Raw genomic sequence first — 21,345 nt, 5'->3', positions numbered from 1 at the left:
CTGTGCTAGGCGAGTGCTCCACCACTGAGCCACAGCCCCGTTTCAGGTTCTTAATAGCTAGTTTTAGCTAAAGGCAACGGAACCGGAAAGCACAGCTCTAGAATCTTCCTGTAGGTGCAGGTCTGCTCTTCAGGGAGGCCGTGGCGCCTCGGAGGCCTTGTGGTGCCCTGTGCAGTGAGCACCTGTGAAAGCCAGTTTTAAACTTGGGAGTTGGAGCTTAAAACCCAGGTCACTGCTGGTCTTCCCTGGACTCCGTGGCCTGGAGGAGGGCCTTCTCGGTGCCTGCGGGCACTGCCTCACACCCTATGGGCTCACCGTGCCCTGGCAGGCCTCCCGGAGCGCTCTGTCCACAGCTGTCCTCTGCCCTCAGGGACCACTCGGGAGGACGGCCAGCTCTGCTGTGGCTGAGGAGTGGGGCTCAGGGCAACAGCCTCAGGGGTGGACACTGAAAGGCGGAAGCCCGAGAGGATTTTCTCCTGTGATTTCAGGTGAATCAACATCCAGACAGAGAGCACAGACCATGAACACAGCTGTCCTCTGTGGGCTGCAGGCAGACGGAACTCTCCATGCTCATTCTGTCAGCTGGTGGATCCCACAGGCGGCTGGAGCAGGCGCCTACCCTGCAGTGCCCGCTCCCCCTGTGGCTCTCTGCAGGTGCAGGGAGGGAGCAGTTACTTCCAAACACCAGAAGCAGGAAGGGCATCACATGTAACGTAAGGAGGGCCCAGGGCTCTAGGGGAAAGGGCCCCGTGATTCCAGGATTCCTTGTGTGAGCTCTTTAATGAATAAGTGTCTATTAAAGAAAGAAAATGAAGCTTTAGCTCTAGAATCTTCTCCCTGGGAATACAGTATTCTGTTCAAAACTGGAAGATGTTAACCAGTTCTAACATCTGAGAGAGAGTCTGGTGCTCTGTGACCCCTGTGCCGTGTGTGCTGTGAGCATGGCTCAGCAGAGGTCTGTTAGTGACTGGACTGAGGGTGCTGGTGCTGCCCCATGGAGGGCCTGCACTGTCTGCTGTCGTCTGTTACGGCAGAGTCTTGAGGTGGCCCTGCAAGGTAGGTGCAGTTGATCTTCACTGTTCAAGGATTTCGTGATTGATCTACTTGAAGAAATGTCCCTCAGATAAGTGAAAGGACAAGACTAGAATGTGCTCCTAAAGGTCCTCAAAAGAGGACTATTAAAAAAAAGAAATCTGTATATCCATACAAGGAAACACTACTGTTGAAGACTAAATGTTAGTGTCCTTCCAAAACTCACCTTTTGAAGCCCTATTCCCAGAGGATGGTGTGTGGGGATAGCCTGAGGACAGTCATCAGTGTCAAAGAGGTCATGAGATAAGTGTCCTCACAAAGAGGCCAGAGCCTGCTCTCCTCCACATGAAGGCCAACGGGAAGGAGCAGATATGCCAGCACTTTGATCTCAAACTTGCAGCCTCCAGAACTATGGAGAGTGCCACTTAACCTCCGGTGTATCCCACTTGCTACAGCAGAGGAAATGGACTGAGACAAGCACACAACATCTAAACACAGAAAATGCACCTGGAAGAACAAGGACCCTCTTTCTGCACTGGTTAGGAAAGATCGCCACTCGCTGCTGAGTGGGAAAGCCAGGGGTGACGTCTACACAACATGTGGCCTTCTGACAGGAGAGGGCGCACATTTGCTGGAACTATGTTAGTCAGCTACAGAAGCAGAGGCCAGGAGGCTGGACAGGCACATCTGAGCTTCAGGGCCTCTTTCCACTGTGCCATCCCTTGGAAAGATGCCAGTGGTGGCTGGCTGGGCCTAGGTGATGGCATTCCTTCCTTCCCAAAGACCATCAGCTGAGCGAGCTCCAGAAGAGCAGAGGAGGGTGCTGGGGGATCAACTCAGACTCCCTCATTCTCTTCATCTTCAAACCTGATTCTGAAACAGTCTTTGACTCCTTTCTTTCTCTTTTCTTCCCCCATCCCTTCTGGCAATGCCTATAGAATATGTCTAACCCTTTAAGTATTTTTAACATGAAAATATGTCAAAAATTCCCCACGGTTTGTTTGTGAAGGCCCCAACTTACAGCTGACCAAGTCCGCCTGCAGTCAGCTCAGCTGCATGAACCCATGGAGACCCCCAGTGCTGGGTCTTCTCCACTCTCTGCTAACACTCTCAGGGGGAGGATCAAAACAAGGCCCAGCCCCTCAATATGCCCAATCAAATACATTTTGGCATATCCATCCAAAAACATCTACCACCACACAGTCTTGAAAATTCACCTCTTTTCAGCTGGCGATGCTAAAATGGAGTCCTCCATGAGACACGTACTGTTAAGGGGACGATCTGAGGACAGAGAGGTGCCTGTGACGGGAAGGCAAATGTGTGTCCTTACATATGCATCTGTAAAGCTGCATAAAGATTCCATGATACACAAAAACATTAACAATGCACCCCTGAGGACTGGGGGAAGAAGTTCCGTAACAACTAGTATCCAAAGGGGTTTTGCCACGTGTTTTAGGGACCTACTTAAGTAAAGATGAAACTCATTAAAACACATTCCTTCTTGTTGAATGACAACAACGAGTGATTCTCCTTATCAACCTGCTTATTTTAATCAAAATATTTGTGTGCTTATGACCAAACAGGTCAATGGCCTAAAGAGAATCACAGGGTAATTTACTCTTCACCATGTTAAAACTACTTTAGTAAAGTGTCCCTTGATCCAAGTAGTAAGTTTGAGCACCTCATATTTGAACTTATTAGAACCCAACATTTAGCTATTTTTTTTCTTTAATGCACACATACAGATTATAGCTTTGTGGACCTGATTTTCAAGGAAGCTGACAGAACAGGCATGAATGTAAACTAATACCTTTCTAATATCAGTGTACTCTCGACCTGCATGTTGAAAGCACAAAAGGACTGAGAACATCTTTCTACTGAGACAACAAATTTAGCAGACTCCTTCAATACTACATGCATTTTTTTTTTGCTACTCTAAAACCTTTTATTGATGAAACAAGTGATCAATTGCAGTACTATCAATACTATTCACATATTAGTTTCTGCTTCTCTCAAATTTAAATAAATTTGTAGGCAGCAGTTTTATGATAGACTTGTCATGACTTTTAAAATTTAATTCTAAGAGAAGTTAGCTTTGGATAAAGACCAATCCTCCTGAAGAAATAAAAGTATGAAGGACCTGCCACAATTAACAAATATTTTCTCTACTGTTCTTTTTTTTACTATGACAGCAGAATGCATTACAATTATTACACACGTAGAGCACAATTTTTCATATCTCTGGTTGTATACACAGTATTTACATACCAATTCGTGTCTTCATACCTGTACTTTGGATAGTACTGAATGTTTTTCCAACATACTGACCATCCTTAATAAAGTATCAAAAAAGCACAGTCTACACTCACTACTAGAAGACAACAGGAGAAAACCTAGAAGACTATGGTATGGCACAAGTTTTTAGATGCAACACCAAGGTGCAATCCATGAAAGAACTGAAAAGTTGAACCTCATTTAAATTAAAAACTTCTGCTCTACAAAAGGCACTGTCAAGAGAATTAGAATAAAAGCCAGAGACTGGAATACTTGCAGACACATCTGATAACAGATTGTTATACAAAACATACAAAGAACTCTTAAAACTCTAAAAATGAGGCCAAGACATTAAAAAACACCTCCCCAAAGAAGATATGCTGATGGTAAGTAAGCATGTGAAAAGAGGCTGCATATTTTATTTCACAGGGGAAATGCAGATTAAAAAAACAATGAGACACCACTGCACACCAATAAAAATGGCCCCAAATCCAAACACTGGCAACACCAAATGCTGGAGAGGATGTGGAGCAGCAGGAACTCTCTCTCACTCACTGCTGCTAGGAATGCCAAATGGTGAGCTGCTTTGGTAGGGGTAGAGCAGTCTCACAAAACTACCCACACTCATACCAAGAAAGCGCATCCTTGGCATTTACCCAAACCAACTGAAAACTCATGTTCTAACACACACACACACACACAAAATACTCACACGGATGTTTACAGCACTCTTACTCATAATAGCCAAAACTTGAAAGCAAGCAAGTAGGTGCATGAATGAATAAACTGTGGTAGTCAGGCACAGTGACACACACCTGTAATCCCAGCTTCTCAGAGGGAAACTGAGGCAGGAAGACTGCAAGTTTCAGGCCAGCCTGGGCAACTGAGATCTTTTCTCACATTAAAAAAAAATTTTTTAAAGGACTGAGGATGTAGCTCAGAAGTAGAGTGCCCTGTGCTCAATTCCCAATGCCATAATAAAGAAAAATGATCAAAACTGGTACATCCACAAAATGGAGTATTATCCAGCACTAAAAAGAAATGAGCTATTGATCCATAAAAAGACACGAAGGAATCTTGAATGCATATTATTGAGTGAAACAAGTCAATGTAAAAAGGCCACATACTCTCAAAAAGTAATTTCTCTAATACACGTTCTGATAGTGACCATATTCAAATGCAACAGTCAACTCCAACTCCTGTAAGGTGGGAATGACATAAACCTGCTAATGGCAGACATGCTGGGAAAGGTAAAATGCTGAAGACAGTGGGTGGTCAGGGGTCCCAGGGGATAGGGGGGCAGGAGGAAGGAGTAGGCAGAGCCCAGAGGGCTTGTGGGAGAGTGCACCTACTCTGTAGGATACTACAGAGGTGGTTCCATGTCATACGCAGACATCGGTCCAAACCCACAGGAAGGCACACCAAGCATGCACTTCAGCGCTGGGTTGACTTCAGGTACAGAGGACATGTGGTTGCTCTGGTGCCAGGAGCCAGGAGTCTGGAGGGAGGTGGCGGGGGGGGGGGGGGGGGGGGGGGGACAGGGACATGGGAAGTTTCTGTGCTTCCCACATGAATTTGCTTAGTATCTCAAATTGCATACCTAAAAAATAAAGTATATTAAAATAAAATTTTTTTGAAACCCACACAGAGAGTACAGATGACAATTCTGTAAACTAAAGATCAGAAAGAGCTTTTAACAAATGTGTTGCCTATGATTGAATCTAAGTAGAGGCTCTGTGGGTGTTCGATCTCCTATTTTTTTCTACCTTTTCTGTATGTTAGAAACTGTTCAAAATGAAAGCATAAGAGGAAAAACAATGGTTTTAGTGTTCATTAAGAGATCTGGAGGCAGAACATAGGAAGGTTCCGCTGAAACGGTTCCGACTCCATGTGGAAACAGCCCTGCTCATCTTGGAGCATCATTAGGTACTCACAGCTTCTTCAGTTACTTCTGTAACCACATATAAGTCCTCGTCATAGTACTTAAGAAAATAGATGCTGTTTAGACCAACTGAAAAATTTTAAGCCTTAAAAAACTAAAGGTAGAGCTGGAAGTGTATCTCTCTCTGGGTAGAGCACTTGCCTAGCAATGCTACAGGCCCTCCCTGGGCTTACCTCCAGCACTGTAATGAAATAACAAAATAAGTAAAACATACATAAGCACTAATACTATCAAAAGGTGACTTTTCAAAGAGAAATTCTGATAGTAACCATATCTTAATGTTTTAAGAGAATCAGCTGTGGGCTGGGGATATGGCTCAAGCGGTAGCACGTTCGCCTGGCGTGCGCAGAGCGCTGGGTTCGATCCTCAACACCACATAAAAATAAAATAAAGATGTTGTGTCCACAGAAAACAAAAAAAAATATTAAAAAATTCTCTCTCTCTCTCTCTCTCTAAAAAAGAGAGAGAGAGAGAGAGAATCAGCTGTGCTCAGCAATGCCACCTATAATCCCAGTGACCCTGGAGGCTGAGGCAGCCTCGGCAACTCAGTGAAACCAGTCTCAAAAAAACTTATGAGGGCTGGAGGTGTTGGTCACTGGTAACACACCACTGACCAACACCTCCAACCCTTCATTCAATCCCCAGTACCAGAAAGAGAAAGAAATCAACTCCAATTTCTGTGAGCTGGGAATGGTAATGAACTCCTGTAAAAAAAAAGCATAAGATGAAACGATTTGTCTCAGAGTTCTTCTACTCCAATTGTGAAAGAAAAGATCTGTAAATCATCATCGGCTTTCATAAAAGCTGCTCAAAATCTAAGACAAAAAGAAATTTAGGTAGCAGGGCATGGTGGCTACTCCCTGAGGCCGATGCACCAGAATCACAAGTTCCAGGCCAAGCCTGGACGATTTAGGGAAACCCTGGTGCAAAAATATAAAACAAAAAGAGCTGGAGAGGGGCGAGCCATAGCTCCAGGGCAGACTGCGCGCCTAGCACGTGCGACACTGGGTTTGCTCCACATGAAAATAAACAGGATAAAGGCATGCTGCACGTCGGTAAGTACAAAAAAAAAGCTGGAGATGTGGCTTAGTGGCAGAGGGCAGCCCTGGATACAATCCCTAGTACCACAGAGAGAGAATAAAAACGGGGCGGAGGGAAGAAGGAAGGAAGAAATTGTAAGGAAAAGAAGGAAGAAAAGGGAGGGAGGGAGGCAAGCTGGGTTTCCGACCTAAATTTCATGGCACACGAAAAAAAGGTGGGGGAGGATCATGAATGATACAGGATGCACCTGTGAGTCTTTTTAATTAAAAAATTCCAGACATTCCAAACATCTCTCTACATCTGTCAAGCAAGTGCCTTTCAAACTTCAGAAAATCCAAGGTTCAAAGGAAACACGCGTTATGCAAACACTTAGCCCTCGGACCCTCTAGCGCCACCACCAGAGGCCCCCGGCGCCGTGGGTCAGGGTTTCTCCGCTCTCCACCAGGAGCGGGCAGCACCCGGCCGGGAGACGTCCACCTTCGCGGGAAGGTGCAGGGCAGCGCCGACGGCCAGCCCGGACAGAGCTCTGCCGTGCGCCCTGCCGCCGCCGGCTCCGGGAGTTGGCAGACACGCTGGGGGCTCTCGGGAGCCCCGGCCACCCGCGGGGCCCTGGCCACGCCGTCTGCTGACCACACGCGGGGCCCACACGGCGAGACGCACCCCGCGGCCAGGGACGAGCTTCGCGGCAAGTTCCCCTCACGCTCGGGATCCTAACCAGCCGCAGCCCCCCACGAGCGCGACCCCCGTCCCCCACCCGCCCCTCACGGCGGACCCTCCCGCTCCCGCGCCCTCCTCACCTGTGGGCCCGCAGCTCCACCCGCTCCCTGGGCGCCGCGGCCTCGCCGGCGCCCCCAGCCCAGCCGCACCCCACCCGCACCCCGCCGGCGCGCCCCAGCCCAGCCGCACCCCACCTGCGCGCCCCAGCCCAGCCGCACCCCACCCGCACCCCACCTGCGCGCCCCAGCCCAGCCGCACCCCACCCGCACCCCACCTGCGCGCCCCAGCCCAGCCGCACCCCACCTGCGCGCCCCAGCCCACCCGCACCCCACCCGCACCCCACCTGCGCGCCCCAGCCCAGCCGCACCCCACCCGCACCCCACCTGCGCGCCCCAGCCCAGCCGCACCCCACCCGCACCCCACCTGCGCGCCCCAGCCCACCCGCACCCCACCCGCACCCCACCTGCGCGCCCCAGCCCACCCGCACCCCACCCGCGCGCCCCAGCCCAGCCGCACCCCACCTGCGCGCCCCAGCCCAGCCGCACCCCACCTGCGCGCCCCAGCCCAGCCGCACCCCACCCGCACCCCACCTGCGCGCCCCAGCCCAGCCGCACCCCACCCGCACCCCACCTGCGCGCCTCACCTGCCCCGGGGCCGCGGCTGTCCCCGACCGCGGCGCCGCCCCCAGGCAGTCCTCCTCTTCCGCGGGCTCATCCAGAAGCACCCGGCTCCGGCTCAGCCTCCACATCGCGGGCGGCTCCGACCTGCTCCGTCCGCGCCACCGCCCCTCCCCGAGCCCGGCTGACGCGCTCCCGGCGGCTCCTGCGACGCCGGCCGGGGGCCGGGCGGGGCCGGGCGGGCGGGAGGCCCACCCCCGCACACACCCCCGCCCCGGCCCCCCCGCCCCACACCCCCACACACCCCCGCCCGGCCCTCCCGGCCCACACCCCCGGCACCCCCCGCCACCCCCCCGGGGCCCTACCTGCCCCGGCCACCCCCCGCCCTGCCAACCCCCCCCCGGCCCCCCGCCCCCCCCGGGCCACCCCCCCGGGGCCCTACCTGCCCGGGCCACCCCCCCGGGGCCCTACCTGCCCCGGCCACCCCCCCGCCCGGCCAAACCCCCCCCCCGGCCCCCCACGGCCCCCCCCCCCGGCCACCCCCCCACACCCCCCCCGCCCTCCCGGCCCACCCCCCCGGGGCCCTACCTGCCCCGGCCAACCCCCCCCCCCGCCCTCCCGGCCAGCCCCCGCCCCACCTGGCCCCCAGGTCCACCGAGCCCGCCCGCTCTCCAGGGCCTTCCTGCTCCCCGGTGACTCTCCCCTCACCGCCCCCACGGGCCAGGCCGACCCCAGTCCCCGTCGTGCCAGACTCCCCCGCCCCAAGGTGCTCGGCCTCAAGCAGGACCATCCCACCGAGCCGCCGACCAACGCTTGCAACCCACAAGCCGGACCCCCGCCAACCCAGAGAACCAACCCCGGGCCGGACCCTGACCCCAGCGACCCCCAGTTCCCCAGCCCCTTAGCCCCCGAGCCCCAGCCTGGGGGCGTGGCCCGTCCCAGGTCACCCAGGCAACTCGGAGGTCGGGAGCCGCGCAGCGCGCATGCTCAGCCTGCGGCGCCTCCAGGGCTCGGGGCAGGGCAGAGGGGCGGGGCCGTTGCTGGGCTCGGGCGGAGGGGCCCGGGCTCTTAGCACAGGGGTCTGTCTGTACGTTGAAAGAGGAGTGGGACACTGGTAGGGGGCAGGCGCTGGCTGGGAAGGGGACGGAGGCCCCAGGGAAAAAGAACTAGTCCCTGATGGGCAGCCGGCGCTTGCTTCTGCTCTGAGCCTGCAGTGGGCCCAATGGTTGGACTCCAGACCAAGCAGGAGAAGTGAAGACCGAGCTTCCAGAGCAGGTTCCGTGAACCAAGGGAGGACTGTCAAGTGTCCCGCGCAGGATCTGTGGTCCAGAGGAGCAGAGGCAGGGCCGACCCTGCCATGCCGTGGTGGCAGCAACCAGTCAGTTTTGTGTCATTTCCTTGCTTCTCCAGCTGTGGACAAGGCAGTCAGCTATACTGCACTGGGAAGACCAGGCAGAGCCATCTTGACTGCTGTGGCTGCCTTTGAGGGGGAGGGGGGGGGGGGGCTCCAGGTTGCCCTGAGGCATTTCCAGGATGGTCATGAGCAGGCCAGAGTCACCAACACTTAAGTCCCACACACTTCGAAGGACAAACTACTCTTACTTCCTTTTGCAGAAAAGCCAAGCAACAAGATGCAAAAAGATGACAATTCATCCAAAAGGAGCAATGCAAATTAACATTCCTTCTATCAGGAGGGTGAATATTTACAGACACTGGTGCAGCTTTGGGAGGCCTGCTGCACACCTTTACTCACTTTTGGCAGCCAAACAGTGCAAACTTTTGGAAGTCAGTTTGTTAATATCTGTTAAAGTTTTAATGTGCATACCCTCCTGCCCAGCAAACTAGCTTCTACGGAGAAATTTTTACCTGCTATGTTTCTATGTTGCTTATATTTTCACACCAAATTTATCATTTAGGATCCAAAACTACAGAATTTTCTACAAGGCTTTTCTAAACCTTGTAACTTGATTGCTCTAAAAAATAATCAAGTATACTTGTGGGTTTTCCAAAAGTGACTGGCCACAAAACTTTTAAAGTTGGAACTGGGTGGCAACTTGGTCCAGGACTCAGATAGGAAGGTGCCCAGGAACTCAGGCACAGAGTCATGACATAAACATACATAAACATCAGCTGCTACCTGGGCACCAAGACAGTGGCAATAACACCACCTCTCCCAACCCAGTTCTCAGCTTCACATGCCTCTCCCCAAAGACCTCTGAACCCACCAGGCCAAAGAGCACAAGATCTGAGAAAGCACAAGCACCTGCTGAAGATCAAGCAGCCCATATAGGAAGATTTAGGAATTCCTTTCTGCACAGATATTTAAGAACATTGGGAATATATATAGCTTGTGTGCCTTTTCAAGCAAGATCAAATGGGCATGCCCTGGGCTGGTAAAACTTAAGGATTAGAGAAGCACACAATGAACATATTGCTTCAGGGTGCTGTCAGAAACACTGTAAGCACAAACACAGATTAAAGTTTAAAAAAGAAAGAAACAAACAAACAAACAAAAAAGAAACACAGCAGGGTCCAAATATAGCTTACTCAAAGATACTTTCAGTCCAAGGTGGGAACTTGACGGAGGACATAGAGGAACAGAAGGATCCCTCTGCCCAGGACAACATGGCCAGGCACATCTGTTCTAGGTTGCTGTCAGGCCGATGTCACTGGAAGTTAAATTGTAACCCTGCAGATCCCAGGCAGTATGGAAGAAAGACAGTCTTACTAAGGAAGGGTAGAGGAAATATTTAAAAATAAGTGGAAAGAAGACACAAAAGAACACCAAGGAAACAAGATTGGAATTCAAAAGCTCCATACCTCTCTCCAGGCCTGTTACAACCTCTGGTCAAGAGCCAGATGATCAATAATCCAAGAAAAGTTTTAATGGGAAAAAGACCAAATTATAGTTTTCCACCAGTGTACTTTTGATATGAAAGTTCATTTTTTAAAACCTTATAAATCTATTCAATCTTGCCAGCAAGACAACACACAAAAGCCTTTGGCTGCTTTCTATATCCATTCAGGTACCATCCAGTATTTTTCTTTTTTTTTATCCTAAAATGACCAGTCATTAGGACAAATGACACATACCTGTCATCCCAGCTAGAAGGGTAGGACAAAAATCACTCTTCTTCCTTTAACAAAGTATATGCCCTTCATATCTCACACCTTCCCGTATCAAGAACGTACCTTGCTGGGCATAGCGACACACACCTGTCACCCCAGCTACACAGGAGGCTGAGGCAGGAGGATGCCAAGTTCAGAGACGGCCTGGGCAGCTTACCAACACCCTGTCTCAAAATAAAGATGGGTTGGGAGTACAACTCAGGAGGAGGAGTGCATCTGGATTCAATTTCTAGTACTATAAAAAAGAAATTTAAAAAAAAATACCTTGCTTTTCTTGCAAACTGTTCATTCAGACCCCCTTCTTTTGCTGTTTTTAGTTGTTTTATTTACATACATTGATTATAATTTTCACCCATAAGGAATCTCTTTTTTTGCAGAGAAAATGCAGAATTTTCTCATTTTCAGCTATTTAGATGGTTGAGGGCTGGCTGATATATGTCAGCATTCCGTAAGTAGACTAGCAAATTTTCTTTTTAATTTTTTTTTTTAGTTGTAGATGGACACAATATCTTTATTTTTATTTGTCTATTTTCATGTGGTGCTGAGGATGTAACCCAGGGCCTCACATATGCAAGGCAAGCACTCTACCACTGAGCTATAACCCCAGCTAGGAAACTTTATTCAGGCCATCTCATACTCTTTTGAGATACATGATGTTTCATAGTACAAATTCTCAACATGGCTAAAAGGGCATGCTTATTAACAGACCCATACATAGTAAGGTTCTCTATACGTATAAATGTTACAAGCCAGAAGTATATAAATTTGACAAGATAGCCATTAGCTCAAGATATTTCTCTATCGGATATTTTAATCTTATTTGCAAAAAAAACTTAAGCACTGTACTTAATTATAATAACTCAAAAGGCACACCTTTCTTTATTAAGCCGACAAAATTGAACTAATCTTACCAAAGAGTGACAAGTCATGTGAACTCAAAAAGTACTTGGGTTGTTAGTATTTCTGGGGATTTGGAATTTTTAATTAACTTAAGTGCTCATTTATGTCTAAGTCAAACTTAATAAAACCTTAAGGAATTTCAGAAATTAATTTGGTAATACCACCAGAGGCAAGAAAATAGCACAGATGTGCAATGTACGTTATTAGACAGGTATGAAGGTAAGACACACAGAAGTGGATCTCAGGGTGTGGTTCTCAAGTCTTGGCAGTGTCTCGGCAGACGATGTTCTTTCTTGTGGTTGCTCCACTTCATGTTTTCATTTAGCTTGTTTTCTGACAGATGGAACAGGGGGCTGTTTCCACGCCAAGGGAGGCGTCTGTGGGGATTCTCTTTGCCCTGATACGTGAGCTTACGGAGGACATGATCGGAGGAGATACGATGTCCATTGTTCAGTGAACCCCGTTTTTCTGTTCAGCCTCAGAAGGTTGCTTTTGGGGTCCCTGAGTCCTTTGAGACTCCCAGTGGGGGCAGGGGCCTAAAGCCCACAGGACAGAAGGCTGGAATGGGAGGGGAAGGATGGGACATGCCAAGGGAGGAAAGGAGCCCGGGTGGGAAGATCTTAGTCCTCTAAGGAGGCTTTTTTTTTTTTTAACGTTTACTTTTTAGTTGGACACAATATTTTTTATTTATTTATTTTTAAGTGGTGCTGAGGTTTGAACCCAGGGCCTCGCATGTGTAGGCAAGTGCTCTGCCACGGAGCCACAACCCCAGCCCTCTAAGGAGGCTTTGACCTCAGCAAAACCACACCGACAAGGAGGTGTCAGGGTCCAACAGAGATACAGAGAGCCAGGAGGAGACTTCCAGCCCTGGAGAATAATCCCACTCAGAAAAGAGCCAGGGAGGCCTATGCCCAGGAGGTACCCTTCAGAGGGACCCTGTCCCAACCTCCAGAGTGTAGCTAGAACCAAAATCTACCCCTACCAGCTTCAAGGGACGTTGGTCCAGAACATCTGGCCCAGGAGTCAGACTCACCAACAGAACCCCAAGGACTGAACAAGGAGGTTCAAAGGTGCATGCTTAGGTCCTTGGTGAGGGGCTTGGGAGCCCAGGATGGCTACCCAACCTGGCGCCATCACTGTTAAAAAATCTATTCAGTGACCATCAGTAAAGACTATAAGGCAGACTGTTGGAGTGATAAGATCTGAATAGGTACAGAGACCACTGCATTGGGGTCTAACAATGGGGGAAAGAGTAGACTCAACTCTAAATGCAGGGTGGGCAAGTGAGAATGTATGCCTGGGAGCAGGTGGAGTTGGTGGGTGGAAATTCACTCAGCAAAGAATCCAGGAGCGGGGGATTCAGGCACACTGACCTATTGGGAGCTGAAGGCAGGCCTGGGTGACCAGGTATTCCATGGCGGGCGGGGGTTGGGGGGTCTGTCAGGTGTGGAGGGGAGGGTCCTGGCTAACCTGGTGAAGTGTAAGTGGGTGGAGACAACATGCCCATGGGCAAGGCCCAGTGGAAAGAGCCCAGGGGGGTCTGACAGGTTGTGTTGAGGAGAAAATCTGTGTCACCAGTCTTTATTTAAATAATCTTATTTACACGCTTTTAACGTGTGTAAATGCAGACCCATAAACCGAGCATTTTTAAAGGCTGTGATCTGCAGCCGCAGACAGAGCAGCAGAGGTAGGACCTGCTCCCGTGCCAGCAGACAGGTCACGGGCTTCGTCATCGGTAGCACTGAGACTTGGGGAAACTCTGCCTCACAGAAAGCTGCGAGGATCTCCAAGTGGTCCTTATGCAGCGTGGTGCTCAGTGCACCTGAGCTGTGATTGCTGACCTAAAGGACTTGCAGTCACCTGAGAGGCAACAGCCACACCCACATGGGAAGACCAGTTCTGAGCCACAGGGGGGAGGATAGAGCTGAGGTAGGTCCTGCAGGGCAGGTGTGACAGCCAGGCTGCACAGAGTGGGAGATAACTGGGTGCACTCAGAGCAGTGAGACACCTGGTCTGCACAAAGCAGGTGAGACCGCTGGCATCCAAGCGAGCAGGTGACATGGCGGGGTCCTTATTATAGGTGCACCTCTTCTTCTCCACCCACTGGGACCCTCACCACCACTGCACACCAGGGCAGTTCTGCATTCCTTCATTCAAAAGGGGCCAGGCCAAAGAGGCTGCATGAGGGCAGTCCCTTCCTTTCCAGCAAGGAGGCCCCCGGGGGGCACAGCTTGGCTAGCACAGAACCTGTGCTTCTCCACTTGACTGTCAGTGCCCAGACAGGAAATCAGGCCAGAAGTCTGCAAAACAGGCCCTGCTGGGAGCTGTCCACGGACCTGGAAACCAAGGGCCGCCTGAGCTGAGAGGGTTCTACAGCCCGATTCCTACTCACCTGGAGGGAGGGCATTCCTGGGCAGATTGTCTATATAAGAACTCACCCGAAACAGGTGTGAATCATGCCCCAACCTGAGCATCTGGTCACAGACAGTGTGCAAAGCCCTGTGCACCCAGGTCTTCTGTTCACTGGGTTTCACGCCACACATACCCCTCACTGTAGACACACCACATACAACACACATCTCACACAGACCTACACACACACCTATATAAACACCCCCATACACCCAGCCACACACACAACACGTGCCAGTGATAGCGCTCACTACCCCACTCTCCCTGTCAGTCATAGGTGCATGTGGGGAACGCATAGACCTGACTTTCAGCACACGTGGGATTTGGAGAAGAATGAGATTTCCCTGACCCAGGAGAAATACATTTCACCATGGAATTTGTCTTTTTTTTTTTTAAGATGTCAAGAGTACATTTCTTTTTTTAAAGAACAACAGCAGGATACAGGATCACAGTCTTTGGTAGAGGAAGCCCAACCTTCCTCTTTCTCTGCAGCAAAGCCAGTGACCAGGGAAGGAAGTCAGATGTGATCCAATTCTCCAGAAAAAAACTGTTGAACAATTAGGGAAGTTCAGGTGTGGGTTATAATGGTAGCAAACAGTCATTTATGGTTCTCCACACTCGTTTGCAGACAGCACTTTGAAGTTAAGTTTGTCTGTATTTTCCTTTTTTAAATGGATTACATAGTTACAGGATTTTTCCCTGACACATATTTCTTGCACCATTTCATTCTATTTAACAGCAACATACGCAATCTTGGTATTAAAGTTCTCTTTGTGGTGGTGCACACCTGAGAGGCAGACACAGAAGGATCACAAGCTCACAGCCAGCCTCAGCAAAAGCGAGGCACTGAGCAGCTCAGTGAGACCCTGTCTCTAAATAAAATACAAAATAAGGGCGGGGATGTGGCTCAGCGGTCAAGGGCCCCGGAGTTCCATCCCTGGTACCCTCCCCCCCAAATATTTTAAAATATATTTATTGTGCTTTTCTGTTTACAAAAGAGATGCCATGATAACAGGCAACTTTGTACCTAATGAAAAGCACAAAGTGATTACACATTAACCAACTTAGAATAATTTAGTAATCCGGCTGGGAAACTGGATACTTCAACAAGAAAAGCAGAAAGGAAATGCTAAAAAGGTCCTCCATCACACCCTCAGCAAATAGTTCATGGCTCCAAACACAATCGTGGGTGGGATTCATGGCCACAAAATTCATGCATAAGAAATCATCGTGGGTAGGAGCTCAGATACCCAGTTCAGATGTCATGCATCACGTCAGTCTGACTCAGTGCAGGGGCCATCATCACAGCCACCACCCAGTCCACACAGTGAAATAGTCACTGTTGCTCTGCACTCCAGAAGAAAAAGGGGTACTTGTAGAGTGGACGACACCCCTTCACTTGTCCTGGTGAGTGAGTCTCTAGAGGGCTGCAGGTGAGAGCAGGAGTCCCCTGGTGGGGCTCTAGGGCCTGAGGTCAGGGCTGAGTGCCCAGCCCTGGAAAGACAGGGGAAGTACGTTGGTGTTAACAGTGCCATGCTGTCCCCATGTGGCCAGGCAGCCACCCTGGGTAGGATCTGGATGCCAGGCCTCCCTCCTGAGCCTTATCAGAGAATCCAGGTGTGTATATCCACATGAGAAAACACAATTGAGTCATCTAAATTCTGTTTATGAGAAGAATTTTCCCAAAATTTAAAGGAAAAGAAAACTAACATTTTACATATATTAAAAAAGTCACATGTGCTCATTTTTTTAAAAATCTGGGGGGGAAAACACTGAAATAAAGTGAAATTAGTATTATCTCCCGCCTCTCAGCAGGTGGGGAACAGCAGGCTCCCTGCAGTGACCCCACCCTGACCCCAGGACTGTGGACATGAAGGGAGGCCTGGCACAGGAGACTGACCCAACCAAGGGGGCCTGAAGGGAGTGGGCACGTTGCTGAAGCTTGGTGCTTGTCTCTGAGGCCGATCCAATAATGAGAACATGGTTTGAGAAAAAGGAAAAAGAAGGTTTATTGCTTTGCTAGCAAAGGAGAAACAGAGAGGACTCCTGTACGGACGGGACTGTGATTCCGCTCATCCACAGGAACAGGGGGCTTTTTTAGAGGTGATTAGGTGAAAATGAGTTAGGGAGAGGATCATGGAGAAGAGGGTTAGAAAAAAGAAAAAAAAAATGTAAGTTTCAAAGCCACAAGGGATATAGTTAAAGCATCAAGTGAACCCCTGTTGCGATTATCCTAGATTATTGGGGTAGGAGCATCACTGCAATCAGTGGAAAGGGAGCTGGGTATGGTGGTACACAACTCTTGATTCCCGCTTCTCAGGAGGCTGAGGCAGGAGGATCGCAAGTTTGTTCATGGCCAGCCTTGGCAACTGAGTGAAACCCGTATCAAAATTTTAGAAATTTTAAAAAGGGCAGGGGCTGTATTTCTGTGGTAAGTGCATTCCTATATTCAATCCTTAGTACAGAAGAAAAAAAAGAGAGAGTTGAAAGTTCAGGGGCTGAAGAGAGAACCAGAGACATGCAGGCCCCAGAGCTGGAAAGGATGGAATTCTCCCTGGAGCTTCCAGAAGGAGCTGACTGCCCACACCCTGGCTCTGAGACCTGTGAGACCTCTGACCCAGGGACTCAGGTAACCAGGAGGGACATCAGCACAGACATCCCACAGAGTTTCCATGTCAGTGCATGAGAACTTGCTGTCAACTCTGTCTTGCCCCTAAAGAAAATTATGCTCTCAATTCAAGTCTTTTATCCAGCCTTTCTTCACGTAAGTCCATATAATAAAAGTTTCCCAATGACAGTAAAAGTTCTCAATAAGTCCGTGTGTCTTTGTAGGAATGTTCCCAATCACTTTCTGGACTCCGTAACAGTCTCTAGACTCTTCCCTACCACACCATGGTCTGAACATCTTGCCCAGCTGGCTGGAAGTTCCTTGAGCAGAGCTCCACCTGTCTTATGCCTGTGCTTAGACTCTTGCTCCACACCTGTCATGGGAGAGGTGGTGATGAATCGATTCAGATAGATCATTCCCAAAGTGACTCATCTTACCATGTCCCTAGGTCTCTTGAAGGGTCCCCCCTGTCTACTGACAATGAGGTTCTCTTGGGAAGTTCAGGGCCTGGAGCTGACATATATATAAGTGGCCTGTGCCTGGGCTGGATGCCTATGTGTTCCTGACCACAAGAATGTGGCAGTGATGACCATGCCTTGCTGTTACTGATAGGAAGCTCCTTAGGTAAGACAGGTCTTCTGAAATTATATCTCCATGGAATGAACATGGCCCCTGGGTCAACATGAGCCACTCAAGTGATAAGGGACACAGAGATCAGAGTGGCAGGAAATGGGCCCATTGTGCTGACCCCCACATGCTCTCTTCCAAGAAGAAATTCACCTGCTGCCCCACCTGGCTTCAGTGGGGCAAACCACCTGTTATCTGCAGGAGAAGTGCAGGCCCAAAATAATGTCAATAAGAGGAACCCAAGGGGACTTTCCATAGAGCAGTTTCCAAAACCCAGGGAAATAAGAATAATTCCTCCTAACCATAAAATCTGTAATAATTTATGCTTAAGAATCCACTTAGAGCTGGGTGCAGTGGTGCACACTTGTAATCCCAGTGGCTCAGGAGACTGAGGCAGGAGGATCACGAGTTCAAAGCAGCCTCAGCAAAAGCAAGGCACTAAGCACCTCAGTGAGACCCTGTCTCTAAATAAAATACAAAATAGGGCTGGGGATGTGGCTCAGTGGTCAGTGCACCTGAGTTCAATCCTTGGTGCCCCCCCCCCACACACACACACACGTACACACCCAGTTAGAACTGGTCAGTATGGGCCAAAGTGACCTAGAGTTGTCATGGCAGTGGGGACTTGACAGTCTGATGTCATCCTGTTGTCAGTCAGAAGTCAAAGGGGACCTGAATGGGACTCACTGGACACTTCCCACTTTCTCCCTTGAGAGTGTCCCCTTTCTCTTTACCTATGTTGACGTGTTTGAAATCTTTGACTTGATCACAAGAATCAGGGTTTGAGGGGTCCTTCATGCTGCCTCAGTGTCTTGGAAGTTCCCAGCCCTGTAATTGTAGGAGCAGAGGAAAATGTGTCACGCCCAAGATAAGATATATCAAACAGGGGCTGGGGATGTGGCTCAAGCGGTAGCGCGCTCGCCTGGCATGAGTGCGGCCTGGGTTCGATCCTCAGCACCACATACAAATAAAGATGTTGTGTCCACCAAAAAACTAAAAAAATAAATTAAAAAAAAATTCTCTCTTTCTAAAAAAAAAAAAAGATATATCAAACAAAGGTAAGGCAGGTTCAGGGACAGGACTGCCTCTCAGCTGGCAGGAGCTGAGTAATTTGATAGCAAGTTGTGCATTGCTTAACAGAGCAGTTCAAAATAAGGAGGATTTTGCTGGTTGGCCGTGTTCTGCTGGGCCAGTGTGGTACTTTTTCTCAGAGCTGCATTAGGAAAGTAATGAGTGCTTAGGAAAGTAGACACCAGTCACATCAATCTATCCCTAGAAATCGTGGTTCAGAGACACCAAGAATCTGTATTTTGGAAGAATAACTAACGATGCATCAGCACCGAGTGCCTAAGGACATCCAGCATGCAGACAGCAGCAGAGTGGGGATTTGCTTCCTGCTGCAAACAGAATACAACAGTTACTAATAGGGCATTATGTAAAAATGTAGATGTGTAACCGACGTGATTCTGCAATCTGTATTTGGGGTAAAATTGGGAGTTCAAAACCCACCTGAATCAAATGTATGAAATATGATATGTCAAGAGCTTTGTAATGTTTTGAACAACCAATAAAAAATATATATATATAACATATTAAAAAAAAAAAAAAAGCCCAAGTGGGAAGGTACAGAGGCCATCATTCAAGGGAGCTACTGTTGGGTCAGTCTGTGGCTAAAGGAACAAAGCACCAGGTAACCCGCGTGCACGAAAGAACAACCAAGCAGGCGCCAACAGACAAGCAGTGATGGTGCCTCTTAGCCACCTGTCAATCAGCAGGGTCTCCTGACAGTCGTGGAAGGACATGGGTCTCAGCAAGATGCTCCCACAACCAACCCCAGGAGGACAAGGGACTCTACAAACCACCCTTTCCTGTCCCAAGCCCTCCCTTCCTGCCCTAAACCCAATAAAGTTCCAATCTGGCTGAGCCAGGGTGTGACTCCCCTGGACCCTCTCTGATGGACTGGAGGCTCTCACCGGGAGTGAATCTCAATAAAGCCTGTTCAGCTGCTCTTACTCTGCCTCCTTGGGATCCCTGGTGCCCGACCTTACAACTGCTGTATGGCTGTGCTGCAGAAACTCACACAGGCAAGGGTCAGGGCTTTGCAGTGACTAAGACAGTTGGTCCTGGTGGATGATGTGGCCTGGGGGTCGTGGGGTCACTGCTCAGGATTGGATGCAGGCCAGTTATTCCTCCCAGTAAGAATGTGGTCTAGGACTCACCAGACCCACCCAGGATGAAGCTGGTGGGAGGGGCCCTACAGGAAGGCAGGAATGGTCGGAAATGCCCCCACACCTTCCCCACAGCTCAGCACCATCTTGAAGCCACACAGTGAGGGGACAGGAAGAGCCATCAGCCTGGAGAGCACCCTGCAGATCTCTTGCTGTCTGCACCCTCCCCCAAGAACTGGTTGACAGGAATTCACACCTACTGAGCCTCCTGAGGAAAGGCTGGACTCCAATCTTCCACGTGCCAAGTGAGGGGCATCCTCAGGAAACTGACCCCAGGGACTCCCAGGCCTGGGCACACTCCTTGATGGTAAATAGCAGCCAGCTCTAACACGATCGCAGCACCGGAGGAAAGGTGTAGAATCGAGTTTTTTTGCAGTTTATGCCATTGTTCTAAATATTCCCTTTGTGAGTACAAATATCTACCCACAGATTTATAAAACAGCCCAATCTGGTCTGACTTCCAAAGGGCCTCCCTTCCCCCAGCCTAAAGGGACACATTCCAGGGATTCTTAGCAGAGGGGTAGGGAGGGGCAGGTGAGGAAGGACCTTCCTCAGCTGGGGGACTGGGTGGCTTTCCTTCCCTTCTGATGTCGCAGTTTGTGTCCTTGTCCTGGAGATACACCTTATTTACTTGTAAACTAATCCTCTTCTGAATGAAAATGAAAACAAACAAACAAAAATCACAGTAATATTTTCACACAGACAGCAACTTAGATTTTTTAATTCACAGAGTCAGCCCTTTTTATTCCCACCCTGAGGAACCTCCTGATTGCAGGGCTGTCTGTTTGGTCTTTGGAAAGTTAGAGAATCATTTTAAGTTGATCACTAAAAGTGAAACAGGTGCACACACCAGGCAGGAGGGTCAGGAGCACCGGGCCAGACTGGGAAACAGGGTGGGAGATATAGCTCAGAGGGATAGTGCTTGCCTAGCATTGAGAGACACCCTGCTCGATCCCTAGTACTGGGTGGGGAGGAAAGGCAAGAAAGTCTACACAGGAAAACAAGTTCTGCCCTAGAAGACAGCAGGAGGTGCTCTGCGTGGGCTCTCTCTTGTGCAGTGAGGAGGTCCACGGAACAGGTAGACGAGAGTGTGGCTGCAGAGTCACATACCAAGACCTCGGGAGACCAAGCTGGAAGCAGGTCTGATTTTATTGCATAGTTACCATGTATATATACTCGGTAGAAGCTAAGCAGATTCTAGGCAGCCACCAATACCATTGCTGGCCAACTGTCCTTGTGGCAACCAATCAAGGAGCAGGCCATGGAGCAAGTGCTGGGACCCCAACTTGTGGCCTCATGCTCAGGGCGCTGTGCCTACAGGGCAAGCAATCCTGCCGCTCACATGCCTAGCACAAGGGGAGTGGCCTGCCACTCAGATGCCCTTAATGTATGCCTATATGTATGAAGATTTGAATTTGGTGTTAACATACCTCATATACAAACAGAGATATGAAAAATCGTGGTATATAGGTGTATTAAGAATTGTAATACAGGGCTGGGGATGTGGCTTAAGCGGTAGCGCGCTTGCCTGGCATGCGTGCGGCCGGGTTCGATCCTCAGCACCACATACAAAGATGTTGTGTCTGCCAAAAACTAAAAATAAATATTAAAAAAAAATTAAAAAAAAAAAAAAAAGAATTGTAATACAATTAGATTGGATAGAGAGAAAGGATGGGAGAGGAGGGGAGGAGTAGGGGGGATAGGAAGGGCAGCAGAATAGAAATGACAATATGATTGATGTATGTACCTTCCATGTATGTATTATATGTCAGAATTCATTCTGCTGTCATGTATGACTAAAAAAAAAAATAAAAATAA

At 49.5% G+C, this 21,345-nt stretch overlaps 1 protein-coding gene across 1 annotated transcript in view; it reads right to left on the bottom strand.

The window, feature by feature from the left end:
* Tdrp (testis development related protein) overlaps positions 1 to 7,842 on the bottom strand; it is a 31,643-nt gene extending 23,801 nt beyond the window's left edge. The window contains exon 1 of the mRNA XM_071609262.1: positions 7,650 to 7,842. Coding sequence (XP_071465363.1) covers positions 7,650 to 7,754 — 105 coding nt within the window. The 5' untranslated portion in view covers positions 7,755 to 7,842. The remainder of the gene's footprint in view (positions 1 to 7,649) is intronic.
* Positions 7,843 to 21,345: the final 13,503 nt, after the last annotated feature.

This window comes from Marmota flaviventris, chromosome 3, assembly GCF_047511675.1.
Source record: "Marmota flaviventris isolate mMarFla1 chromosome 3, mMarFla1.hap1, whole genome shotgun sequence".
NCBI classification, from domain to species: Eukaryota; Metazoa; Chordata; class Mammalia; order Rodentia; family Sciuridae; genus Marmota; species Marmota flaviventris.
The sequence above is the reverse complement of the archived record's forward strand: the minus strand, read 5'-3'. Positions and strand labels throughout refer to the sequence as shown.